General features: G+C 33.5%; 2 protein-coding genes across 2 annotated transcripts; both read right to left on the reverse strand.

The window, feature by feature from the left end:
* Nucleotides 1-1,400: 1,400 nt before the first annotated feature.
* Nucleotides 1,401-2,433, reverse strand: LOC131623757 (uncharacterized). Its single transcript, XM_058894779.1, has 2 exons — nt 2,254-2,433; nt 1,401-2,111 (listed from the first exon to the last, which is right to left on the reverse strand). The coding sequence occupies exons 1-2, from the start codon at nt 2,431-2,433 to the stop codon at nt 1,401-1,403; spliced, it is 891 nt and encodes a 296-aa protein (XP_058750762.1).
* A 5,698-nt stretch (nt 2,434-8,131) lies between these two features.
* On the reverse strand, nt 8,132-8,899 carry LOC131623669 (uncharacterized). The gene is made up of 2 exons (XM_058894678.1): nt 8,608-8,899; nt 8,132-8,513 (listed from the first exon to the last, which is right to left on the reverse strand). Exons 1-2 carry the CDS (start codon nt 8,815-8,817, stop codon nt 8,193-8,195), a joined length of 531 nt encoding a protein of 176 aa, XP_058750661.1. The 5' UTR covers nt 8,818-8,899; the 3' UTR covers nt 8,132-8,192.
* Between the last annotated feature and the right edge of the window lie 5,381 nt (nt 8,900-14,280).

Below are 14,280 nucleotides of genomic sequence, written 5' to 3' on the forward strand. Positions count from 1 at the left end.
GTTAACAATTATATGTGCTATTTATCTTTCTATAAATTATTTTCCGCATAATCTGTTTTTTTGTAAGTAGATGATGTTATAACACCTGCCCTGATATGTGTTTGTGTGTGTGTTGAGACATCTGTCTTGACATCTCTATTTTAAGTGCCATAATTTCAACAATAAATAAATTTTTTCATGTAAATAAGTTTTTGTCATCAGAAAGAATTAACTAGAAATCATTTAATATGAGAGAAATTAAAATTTTAATAAAATGTCCACAATTCCTCTTTCAAAGACATATTTTATTTTTATTATGATTATTATTTAAACAATTCAAATCCTATTCTAATTAGTAATCATCTTTAACTATATTTTCACAAAAATCAAAGAAATCACCACAAATAATAAGTGTCAACAAAATATTCTAAACCATTTCCAGGAACTAAGGACAATAGCGGAGAAACAATCGTCAAAATTAAAAATGCTACCTTTGAAGAGAGTAGCATTTCTCATCAACCATAGATTCCACATAACCGCTATCCAAATTACTCCCACAGTTAATCGTTCTTCTACCGCCTTAATCTTGTCAAAATGATCCAAGAAGTTCCTTAGATCCTCTTTTCTCAAGTTCACGTTATCCCCTATCCATTTTCCCACTTTAATCCAAATTCTTCTAATAAATGAACAACTATCAAAGAGATGAGAGGAGGTTTCCAGCTCTTGAAAACAGAAAACGCAGCAGCAATCTATTTCATCACTTAAAAAGATAATCTACAATCATTTGATATGATTAAGGTGTATCAAAGTCCAAAAGTTGTTAGCTAAGTGACAAATCACTACCATATCATTCTCAATTCCCCTTTTTTTTAATCAAATTATTAAATGATATAATGTTCATATTATCACATCTCAATAACATATTATTAATTAATTTCATTTTTTGTATAACTAATCAATATAAATTTTTGAATCTAACAATGAATTTCATCGAACAAGAATTTGATTAAAAATATATTAAACAAAGTGATTCAAGAAGTTACATAATTTGATTCTTCATCTTGCTACAATGCTGTAACTTAGCCCTAAAATTATGTTTCATTCGAAATTAGATATGAATTTATTAGATAAATTTGATTCTTAATTTACGAAATCCACATGCACATGCAGATTTTTGAACAAGTAGTAAATCATTACATAAAGACCATAGTAATCGATCTAGTTGAAATTAAAACTATTAATATTAACAAGGAAAACATATATATTTTATTCATTTATAAAACAAAGTACATTAACATTAACATAAGGAAGAAAATAAATCAAAACAACAAAACATAATTTAAAAGATAGAATGACCATGAAGACAACATGATGTCTCAATGTGTACGTCTAATGTACTTTTATTAGGTAGACACAGAATCTTAAAGTTCGAGATTCAAATCAAATTCCTCAGATGTTGATTCAGTTGTTGATGATGAAGACGCATTAGTCTCTGCTAGAACTTGGCTTCCTCCAAATAAATCACGAGTTTCAGTTGTAAGATCATTAGAAGGAAACTCAGCATTTGAATTTCTTTCGACACCCTCACCTGATGTAAAAAGTCTCAATTCCACTGCATCCTCACCAGATAGAGGGGTTTGATTAGCTAGACTAGACAGTCTCGATTCCACTGCACCATCAACTGCAGTGTTTGCCCTTTGAGTTACTGGCAATGCAAGAGTTTGATTTTCACCTAAAAAATTAATCATCCCAAACTGTGGTGGTGGCTTTGGAACTTGCATCATAAATGGAGATGGTGAAGTGGGTGTATTTGGCAGATACATCCCTCCGTAACTACCCGATGGAGAATGGAGCCTAGAAGAAATTACATTGTTCATCTGAGGGCCAACTAGGGCTTGCAAGTTGCCGCATAAATTGGGATATGCTTGATGGTGAATAGGGTTTGAATAAGGATAACAGTATGGAAAAATAGGTCTATACCTCATGGCGGCCTCCATTTCTTCCTCTATTCTTTTTTGCTCCATTTTTTTTAAGGCACGTTCTTCCTTATGAGCATTTTGATGCCCTCCAAGAGCTTGTGAACTCGAAAATGTCTTGTCACAAAAAAGACAAGGAAATATTTTCGCTGCTTCCTGTTTAAATAAAATTTCAGTAATAATATTTTTTTGATGAACTTAAATATTCGCATTTCTCTAAGAGATTGGAAGTTAGTTTAGTGTTGCTGCCAAGTTTTCGAGTAAATAAATCTTTTGATTGAATGGAAGATTTCATTACCTTGGGTTCATTATACAGTATTGGCTCTGCGACTGCTACCATTTTGCCCTTCTCGGAATCAGCTTCAGAGGATGTTATTACATTCTGTGATTCATTTTTTTGTGCTGCCTCTGATTCTTCAATCATTTTTTGCTTTAAGATTTTGTCTTCTGCATTTCCGATGGGAATTCTTTGAGACATTTTTCCGAAAACACCAAATAAATGATTTAGAACTTTTTAGTGAGAAAGCAAGTTTGTGTGGATTAGATAATTGCAAGTGAGGGGTATTTATCCTTGAATAAACTTCCTTGAATGCTTATACTAGAAAAATTCATTCTACGGTCAAACAACAAATATAGAACTTTTAAAGAAAATACATTACTTATTAAGGTGAAGTTTGAGTAATGACATAACTTGAGGTTTTTTTTTTTTTTTTAATAAAAGAATGGTATATGTTTATTTTAGATCCATGGACTAAATAACTAATAAAATTGTAAATATTACACTTAAAGTGAATACATTGGATTCAAACTTGAGACAAATAAAAAATACCCGATCTACCAAAGATATTATCGTCTGAATTATATTATATGCTAAATATATATTTAATGAATGTTAAATTATACAAAATTATTGTCAAAGTTAATTTAATTATTTTTAGTTATTAGTTATATTGATTTACTCACCGGTAGTTTTCAAAACATTTCATATATCATAGATAAAAATTAAGACTACAATCTTGAATTAAATAAAATTATATAAAAATTATTGTTATAGTTATAAGAGAAGTCTATTCGAGTAAATGAAGCAGTGAACAAACACAAATGAATTTATGACATGCAACTCCAGTAAAATCATATTTATTGATGTTACTTTTGCATTTTTTTGGCTAATGAAGCAGTGAATAATTTTTTTTTGGAGTGTGAATCAGTTGTTAGTCAATTCAGTCATAAGTCAAATATAGTAAATCATTGTTTAAAATTATTAATGTGCTCCTGAATTAAATTTGAATTATAATATTTTACAATTTTAGTAAACGAGTATAGTATAAACTAGTTTCCTTTTACTATGAAACAAGCCGATAAAACGTTTTGAATATGAATATTATATCGAATTGGTTTTTTTTTTTTTTGGTAAGATTTTAGTTGGACTTTCTATTTGAGAAAGTTGAATTGAATTGAAATTCAAATCAAACTACTTAGCGAAAATTGGTAATTTTACTTAATTTAAAGTGTAAAATAAATAATTTTTTTCTTCAAAATTAGACATTTTAATTTTAAAGGATTTCAATGTCAAACATAATGTCTTGACATTACACTGTGGTTATCTGAATATATTAGATATCTCATTCAACATGGCTGGAATAAGAATCTTGATATCCAACTAATCAAGAATTTTGTTGAAGAGAAAGTGATTACTCTGGAGCATATCACTACAAGAAAACTGACCTATTGTGACACCCATATTTAGTGAAGCTTAATTTTAGTCACTACATGTTACTTTTACCTACAGTCATATTACTTTTACCTACGGATATATCTTATTCTATTAATTTTTTGAATAATTTTATACATTACTTTTACCTACACCCATATTACTTTTACCTACGGCTATATTTTACTTTATTAAAATTTTAAATAATTTTATATTATAAATAAATAATATTTTTTTATAAATTATAAAATTATTATTTTCATTAAAAAAACGTAAAACTTAAGTTTTTTTTTTCATTGTCAAAACTCAACTTTACTAATTACTAATTAAAAAATTAAAAATTAATTTTAATTATAAAATATATGTTTTTATACTAATTAGGACAAACAGGGTAGTATTGTCATTTTCATTTCAATTTCAGCTTGCAACTTGCTTGTGGAAGCGATGTAAATCTGAAATCGTAGAATCCACCGTCAACTCTCTGTTCAATCGCCGCCACCATCAACTCTCTGTTTAATCGCCGCCACCGTCAACTCTGTTCAACCGCCGCCACCATCAACTCTCTGTTCAATCGCCGCCACACAACTCGACTCTTTCTTTCTAAGGTTTTCTCTCGCCCTCTCAAATTGCACTGAATCGTAATTGTTGAATTGTGTTATCGTAATTGAAATCATTGGAAACCATAACTATATGTATTCACGATTGTTTTCAATTTCTTGTGTAGTTAATTTACGTATCCTGAAATCAATTTACGATTTCGATGGTTTTTATTTTCTTCATCATTGACATTGTAGTGGTTGTTGTTGTTTGATGATTTGTGAAAGATGAGAAAAATGATTAGAAATTTTTATTAGGTTAAACCATAGTGAGAGTGTTCTAAAAGTCATGTCTTATTATCCAGCTATGTCATTTGGATTCAATTCCTACATCTCTGCTTAATTTCTCCGACTTCTGGATTTTACTTTTGTGGGTATTGGTATCAATCATAATTTGGTTAAGCTTGAAAAAGAGTAAGGGATTAGATGCAGAAATGCTGTGGAGCTTGGACCTTTTGGACCTTTGGCTGCTACTCTCATGAAAATGTCTCGTTTGAGTTTTTGTCGTGTTGATGAATTAGCTTTTGCAGTTAATAAGCATGATCTTGGGAATTACAGGCCTTTAATAACTCTCTATAAGGATTGGGGTCAAAGTAACTTTAGTAAAAAACTTGCTACTATTAATGTTTATTCTTATTACATGATTAGGAACACATTCACTATAACACGGAAAGGCTTTAAAAGCACTTTTTTTGGCCTTTAACAGCGCTTTAAAGCGCTGCCAAAGCCAGCGCTGGCGTAGGCTACGAAAGCGCTTCTAAAAGCGCTCTGGTAGATCCCCCTATAAGAGCGCTTTTTCCAGAAAAAGCGCTCTGGTAGACCCCCCTATAAGAGCGCTTTTTCTGGAAAAAGCGCTCTTATAGGGGGGTCTACCAGAGCGCTTTTTCTGGAAAAAGCGCTCTGGTAGCCCCCCTACTAGAGCGCTTTTCCAAAAGCGCTTTGGTAGGTTGCCAATTTTTTTTTCTTTTTTTTTTTTATCTTTGGCAGCGCTTTTCGTAACAAAGCGCTTTAGTAGGCTGACCTTTAAGAGCGCTTTTTAAAAGCGCTTTCGTTGCTCAATGAGATATTTTAAAGTGCAGCCTATAATTTCAGCCTCCCAGATCGACCTGTAATATTTTCGACCTGTAATATTTTCAACCTGTAACATTTTCGACCTGTAATATATTTTCAACCTGTAATATTTTCGACCAGTAATATATTTTCGACGATATATTTTCAACCATAGGTATAGGACTATATATATACTAGTATAATACCATTATAATATCCAAAATTATATATATACATCATTATGTCAATCAAACTAAATCTCTAACATCAACAATATTATACTTCAAATATTAATTGGCAACAATATGAACAAAGTTAGTAACCATATATTCTGGAGTACTATAATATTCTCTTCAAATCGACACAAATCCTACTACATGAATAGTTGATTAATATAAAATTGACACAATTCCTCTTTGATTTCTTCCAACTTAAGTTTCGGGTAAGAAGCAGCACGGAATTCGTCAAAGTACTACAGAATAAAAACATAATATGAATGATTTAGTTAAATGTAATAAATTATAAGAAGTTATCTAATTAAGTTATAAATCCATACCGTGATTGGAATCTCTAATTGATTCATTTGAAGGATTTCTTTCATAAACCTCAAAACAAAGTATCCGCAGTCTGAACTGTTCCGCTGTATCAGACACTACATAGAAAACAAATAAGAATTTATAGTTGTCTTGTTTTATCAAGTAGCATAAATATTATAAGCAAAATTGTGAAAAATAATGTACCTGCACTTTGATCCAAGTAATGTTGTTTGATTTAGTCTGGGATACCTGTGCGTCTCGTTGACTTCGGAACACTTGTATTGATCTAACAAAAATATAAAAGCATATATTTAGATCAATCTCACAAATAATTAAATATATAAATATACAAGAATATTTAGAACGATCCCACTTACAAATCAATAATTTCCTTCATAGCCGGATAATTGCTCCACTCACCATCTACCGAATTCAGAAAATATACAACTTCTCTTATCGGGTTGATAGCAAGCAACAACCAGTGTGCTCTATAAATTAAAACAATAGGTTATATAAAAATTTTGCTACGCAAAAGAAACAAAGATTAAATGAACCAAGAATGAGAAACTAACCCTATTGGTCGGGTATTATACGCCCAAAGAATCAGACTTTCTGTATTGCCGGATGACATGAATCTATCGACTAGGCGCTGTCTAACTGATTCCGGTTCCGAATCAATTGTCATTCCGCTGCAATGGGTGGAAGACACGAAACGGAATCTGTTTGACAATGCAGTCCCGCGCAACACTCTGTCATGCAACAACCTTAAATAAAAACATTATAAACATATTAGCGGATGAGTGAAAAACATAATAAACATAATGTGTAAATAAATTGTTCGACTAATTAAATAATATATCGGATAAGTGAATATTACCGGATGTACGAGTGCATATTAGCGACGCCTAGTTGTTCTTGTGTAAAAATCTCTTCCAAGTCATCTATTGCAATATGTGAAATGAATTCAACACCAAAGATACCTTCCTCCATATTGATTTGACGGAGAGCACCTTCCTTCAAATCGGACATATCAACAAGTGTTCCGAGCGTCGTCCGATATCGAGGAAAAAAAGCACCACCTTTTTTTGCCGCTTGCTTCGGAGGACCCTTAGGCGGTACGCTACGAACGACCTGTGTCACTTGTTGTGACTCCCGAGCAGATGCCTAAAAATTAAATAACGATCAATAAAATATAAAATCATGGAGTTTTACATTCAAATTATATATTAACACCTTAAATGTACCTCTTTTAGTGATGCAACAGACTCCTCCTCCTGTAAAATCCCTTTGCCCTTAATTGCGGGTTTTGTAGGAGCAGTCTAAAATTAAAATGTAAAAAATAATTAACGTAACGGTGCAAAATTGACATTCGAAAACTAAATGATTCATAATGGTTTTGAATATACCTCATCACCAATGATAATGAGCTCCGAGGGCCATGCAACAAATGACCCTATTGCATCTCGCAGCAATGTCGTCTCTGAGACCATGTCAGGTACCGGTAGCACCGCATCATGATCTAATACAACATCCACCGATACTTTCAGGTGTCCATCCGGGAGCGGTCTATGGTGAAGTAAATCTCCTACAGTGTTGTGCACTTTTCCCTTGCCAACTAGGCGATAATACGGTGCCGATAAGTATAGTTGGCAAGAAGAAATGCCCTAAACCAATAGTAAATATAAAGTCATTATCGTTAATAAAATAGAACAATTTGTCAGGAAAATAAATTTATAATTACCTCGGGAAGTTTTCTTTGACAGTTGAAACTAGCTTTATCACTAGTTTCTTTCACCGATGCAGTATTGCACTTTTCTCTCATATACATATCTTTATCTCTTTGCAATTCAGAGACTTGTGCTTGCAATTCCGCCAATTTTTGCAACACTTCTTCATTTGAAGGATTTCTTCTCCTAGGATGCTTGTAAAAAGAGGTTGGAGTCACACCATGACCCTTACCCCTCACCCGACCGGGATACTCAGGAGCATCTAGTGCTCTACTAAGTATGCTCCTATCATCCTGGTCCTCACTGGTGGACACCGATTGCGACAATGTCTCCTGTAATTCATTTACATTTCAATAATTATTAGTGGAGATAAAAAATCATTTATATATTAAAAAACATTTGATTTAATTAAAGACACAGTATTATACTTACACATTCAGCATAAACTCTCTGAACATCGGGATCGACAGCTCGATTCTTGCCCACACGAGCTTCCTTCCACAACACATGTTCAGGAAGTGAAGTTTCCTCACTTTTAGACTCCTCTAACTATGCATTGACACAAATGATAAAATCGTCAAATAAAACACATTTAGACAATTAATTAAAATGCATTTCTATTTACTTACAAGTTTATCCTCTAAGCGTGCATATCCCATACGCCCTTTTTTGTATGGATACGCGGGTTTGGATGCTCTCGCACTATTCGTGGCACTCCTTTTCCGAAAATCTTCATCTCTTTGATTTACAAACTCAGCCCAATCTTTTTCACCAATGAAGATCTCATACTTTTTTGGCCGTCCCGGTGCCTCTTCAAGAAAGTTTCCATCTTTATCCTTAAGATAGGTGTTTGTCAAAAAAGCTTTCCACCCTCTATATCTTTTGCCGGCCAAACTAAGTATGTAGCGTCTACGATCATCTGGTATCTCAAAAGTCCTCTGCAAAAAAACATACGCATAGTGTGTTAGTATATGTAATTTAAACAATTTATCGTCAAGATAATAACAACAATTAACCATATATGATATATACCTGAAGCTCGTCCCAAATCGCTTTTTTTTTCGCATCCAACTCTTCGCTTTTCAGATTCCATTTAGCTGTGGAGACCGGAATATGCATACGAACAAGTGTACCAATATAGCTTGTCAACTTTGCAGAATTAGGACCAATTGCTTGTTTATCAGAATTCCAATCCAAACGGTATACTAATCCTTGGTCTCTATGTCGAATGATTCCCTTCATAATGGTGATGCCTCGTGCAACTTCTTTTGCTTCAGTATCAGGTGGAGCATTTGTATCCGTGGCATCTCTTTCTTGAGCATCTCTTTCTTGTGAGTTTTCTTGTGAGTTTTCTTTAGGAGCATCTCTATCCGGAGCTATTGAACCTGTATCAAACAAACTAAAGCACATTAGTACACTATTAATAAGCTAACAATCTATACAAGTCAAATGGAAGTCAAACCATGCATGTACAAGTAAATCGGAAACGAAATCGGTACAAATCAAAATAAGCGTCAAAAAAGAAAGTTGTCGGAATTGAACGAAATTTACATGGCTATGGTAAAACGTCCCCACGGACTCAAAAATAAAGTCGGTTTTCCAAAATTCAGACCCTAAGCCCGACTTTTGATTACGGGTAGAAGCAAAACCGATAAAAAAACAGTCCCGAAGCGGGTCTTCGGAGTGCGCAACCGCAAACTCAACGAATTCCCATACCCCTTTCTCATACTGTTTCGACAATCGGTTTGAATTCATCCATGTCTTATCCATGTCTTAATTAAGCTAAACAAAATCGGTCAAACTTTCACTCTTCACAAGTAACCCCTATGGCGAATTCAATTCACAAAGTTAGTAAGTTCATCACTTAACGATTAACGAAATTGACATCAAGAATATATCACATGTCGGAATAATGAGCAAAGCTCTTGAGCCTCTTTCATTTCTTCTTTGAAAGTAGATAACATGACTATAGTTTTTGTTAGAAATCAAGTGGTTACTCTTATGTTTGTAGTGTACCCTCCTTGCAATCACAACTATACAATTTGTATACTACTTTTATTTATAATACTAATCTTATAAAAGGCGATTCAGCTTGTTCTATGTTACCAGAATCCTGTCTCCTACTTTGTTCAATTTGTATACTACTTTTATTTATAATGTTTAATCTTCAAATTGATACTTCAAATTCCTACTTAGTTATTGAACAGCCAAATAATATATAGGATTTCCTTCTAAAGTATTTATAAAGTACTTCAAAATACATTTCTTATCCAGCTAATGTAAATATATTTAGAGCAAATTTGCCAAACACTGTCTGGAGGAGGCAAGCAGGGGAATTTTTTTACAAACCTATCACATGGGAACCCCATTAAAAATACATTTGCATGAACTTACTATAGTTATAGTCTCAATGTTTAATTTGATATGTCCTCTCTTATCACAATGCTAATAAGAGTTAGCTCCAGTATTAAAATTGAATTATTTCAATACTAAGAGTGACATGCATATTCCCTAAGTCCACATGATAGTAAATCATGTTTGGTGAAACAATGAAGCATTGAAGCATGTTCTAATAAAAACGAGTAAGAAAAACAAACAAGCATAGAACATCATAAAATTATACCTTATTAAGAGTGAAATAAGTCCAGTATATCCGAGAAAAGCTTGAAAAACAGATCCAATAATTATAGCCCCCTGAAATTTCTGCAAATTGTAAAATAACTTCAAAACTTATACTTTTATATAAAATTCAGACTACTATAACAACTCCTAATCAAAATAGTTGCATCATACTTGTAAAATAACAGCCACCACTTAACATACATGCATACATAATAAAAATATTTGTATTTCTCTTTTATTTATACATTTTTTTCATCCATGCCAAATTCTCAAATAAACCAGGTTATCAACAAAATTGTAGCTGATGGACAACACATTCAAACGATTTCACAACAGTTTCATGTATAATGTCTCAAAAACATTTGCAATTGAGACTTATTAACAATTGCAGGGATACATGGTTTCATGATGAAAAAAGTTTCAATGCATAATATGATACAAGACTACTAATTATCAATGTGAGACCTACTATTTCTAGAGAATTCCAAATTGTTTAGGAAGGAGATTACATTGCTACTGTTTTTAGAAATGTAAAGAATGGGATACTTGGCAGTAGTGGTGTTTTAATGCGGGATACTTTGTTTAATTATAAAAATGGGATTACTGTCACTGTTATTAGACAATTTTTAATTCGGGATACATGGTTTCATTGCGAACTGGAATTCCAAATTGTTTAATTCAGGATATTTGGCAGTAGTAACAATTGTTACTTTTCATTGCATTACATGAGAAAACATAATAGATACTTGGTTTCTTTTCATACTTTTTATCATGTCTCCCTACTATTGCAAACCGGCAATTATTAACATGCTTAAATTATGTATAGTATCTACATTGCTATAACTTTTATTGCCCTGTATTAATATATGTATTACTATTGTACCATGACTCCCAAAGGCACCTTTATGTTTCCCATGTAATACAAGAACCCGATTCAGCAACATCCTCTACCCTAACCTTAACTTCCTCACGACTCCCCAAAACCTTCAAAACAAGAACATCATCCCCAATTCTACCAACAACACTAGCCTTCAATCCAACATCAATTCATAACAGTTCTAACTTCCAATAACTAAAATTCTAAATTATCAAATAAACTCAATTCATAACAGTTTCTAAATTCTAATAATGGTTCAAAGTTCCAAGAACAGAAATTCTAATACTCAATTCATAACAGTTTCTAAATTCTAATCATGTCATACAACTGAAATTATAGCAGAGTGAATAAAATTGAATCTGAGTAACAATAAGCAGAGAGAGAGTGGAAGCTTACAACAATAAGCAGAGAGAGAGTGCCAAAGTAAATTCATACCTCTAATACCCAGATGAAAGAGATTTTGTTTTGCAGAAGAAGAAAATCGCAGCTGTAGGTCTGTAATACGGTGAACTGACTTTTATAATCGATCGAAATGTCGCGGTTAAGCATGAGTCGCCACCGACTTTTATTTTATCCAAACAAATTCAGAAAGGCTAAAAGAAACAGAAAAAAACCTTTTAAAGAAATCTAAGTTCGGGGGGTAATTTATGCAAAGGGAAGGTGTAAGGCACCCTTTGCATCCATGGTTTTCCATGGGCTCTTAATTGCTTTGCTTGCTCGTTTTCAGAAAATGTAGATGAAAGAGGAAAAAAATGGACTTTAGCTCGTAAAATGAGCGTAGCCAGTTTTTGAAGAATTTTGAAAAAAAGAATATAAAAAATAGAGCATGGCAAGGCAATTAGGGGCAATCACCTTAAACTCAGATGATAGGTCTCTTTTTAGTCTTTCAGAATGAAAGAGTCTATCCTTGCCATAAGAGGGCAGGAAGCCTTTCGTTTGGAGGTAGAAGGGTCATCGAAATATCCTTTGCCATAAGACTGTCCCATGCCATAGGAGGGCAGGTAGTCTAAGGTAAGGATCAGAATAAGCCTTATTCGTAGGCAGCCAGAAGATACCTCAGCCTTTTTTCGTAGGCAACTTCCGAGGGTCGAGGTCATATTTGTGTATCGAAGGCAGCATCATTTAGGGTCGCATGACCTTTAGTTATCGAGGCAGCATGGCTGAGGTATCCTCATATTCGAGGGACATGGCTTATTCTGCAAAACAAACATAAAGGCAACAGGCAACAGGCAACAAGGCAACAAGGCAACAGAGAGGTTACCCCAAAAGAGTGCGTGTGTGCACCAATCACGTGATTCAATTCAGAATATATTGTCTTATAATTAAATGGCTCTAATTCAGTTCAAGATCACAGTCCCTAAATTACTAACCACGCAATTTAAATAATATAATCACACAAATACGGGGGAGGGAAATTGTAACCAGCGGATCCCTTAATAGGGTTTGACATAAGTAATAATAAAGCATAAAATATTAAGGTTAGGGTTTAGGGTTACCAACACTGTAGCTTTGGCGGTCGACAAACCCTGAAAAAAAAAGAATAAACAGAAGAAGGGGTGAGTGTATTATTTGTTCAGAGACAATTAGGGTTAACCCTAAAATAAAAGAAAAAGGGTAAAAGAAACTTAGCTTCGTGTTTTTGAAGGTTGATAATTGGAGGTAGCCTGAAGCATTGACTCTGACAATAGAAAAAGAAGTAAGTGTAGGAGGAGTTCATTTACAGCGGGGATCAAACCCTAAAAATAAAAGGTGAAAGAAAATTTAAATAAGGAAAGGATAGAACTTAACTTTTGTTTTGACTTGGCGCGTAGTCGGAGTGCATTTGAAAAGTCAATCCGAATTATCCAGTGTGGCGTGTATGGGGAACCATGGTATGCTCTTCTTGCTTCAGACACGTCCGATCTTGGGTGAGTATCATCCAACGGTGCTAAGGTGAGGATGTATGGTACTCTTTTAAATATGAGGCGCATAGAATCCTGTGATATAATTCATGGAAAAATAGAAGCAAAACCAAGGGGTCGAACCCCTGACCCTTAGGTGAATAGCGTTGCTCACTAACCGCTTCAGCTATCTGCTGCTGTTGATTATCACACGCGCCTCAAAGAATATAAAAAACAATTCGATCACATAAAAAGCTGCGCGCGAAATTTGAATGGACGAATGGCACATTGACACGCCATCGTCTTCTCCAATTGATCCTGCGATTCATCTTTTACAGCGCTTATTCAAGTTAGCTGTAAAACCTCATACCTATTATACCGTGGCTTATTTGAACGTGTATCTGGCCGTTTCTGGACTTGGTAGAGATCGTGAATCGCTCAGGAGTCTTCCAGGAATGCGCTTGAGCCTTCAAATCTGCTTTAATCGATCTCAAATTTCAAGAACAAATTTCAATTTTCTTGAATATTATGAACTCGGTTTTAGGGTTCTTGCACCAGAATTCGTAACCCTTGCTCTCTGATTTTGTCATGTACTTATAGGAGAACCATTTAGGGTTGTAAAACCAAACAAATCTTTATTGAATCTTTGATTTGCAACTTTGGAAAATTTGATTGAAATCTTTCTAAATTTGTCCAAAATCAATCTTTTCATCACCAATTTGACTTATTTTAGGGGAATATATTGATTGAATCCTTGGCCTAAAATTGAAGTAAAATCATATCTTTTATTTTTTTTATTTTACATGATTAAATTATGATTTTAAATAAATAAAACCCATAAAATAATTAGTAAAAATAATAAAAATAGTGAGATATAGTTTTGGGACGTGCATGGGCTTAAGATGAAGATTGAATGAAAAGAACATGGGCCCATTTGGAAATGTTTGGAGTTTTGAACCTTTTCTCTTCACATTTTTCCTCCAAAATAACCCAACTTTGACAAGGTGTATCTCTCTCAATATTTGAGATATGGAAGTGTTCTAGGACTTTTTAGAAACTTTAGAGAATCCTCTAACCAGTGTCTTTGGTCTCATATCAAAATCATTTTCCATGCTCCTTGTGTGTTCTTTTGAAAAATATGACTTTTTGTTGACTTTTGAAAAGGACCTATAACGTTTTGGTCCATATCTCTTAAATGAAGTATTTTTAGACTTGGCATGTGAGAGACAAATTTGTAGAGAATCAAATTTCCTTCAAGATGTGCTTTGGATGGAAAATTTTTGATGTTCCATGTGAGAGTTATGGCTGGTCAAAGTTCAGTTGACT

The sequence above is a fragment of the Vicia villosa genome, unplaced genomic scaffold, assembly GCF_029867415.1.
Source record: "Vicia villosa cultivar HV-30 ecotype Madison, WI unplaced genomic scaffold, Vvil1.0 ctg.000077F_1_1, whole genome shotgun sequence".
Taxonomy (NCBI): Eukaryota; Viridiplantae; Streptophyta; class Magnoliopsida; order Fabales; family Fabaceae; genus Vicia; species Vicia villosa.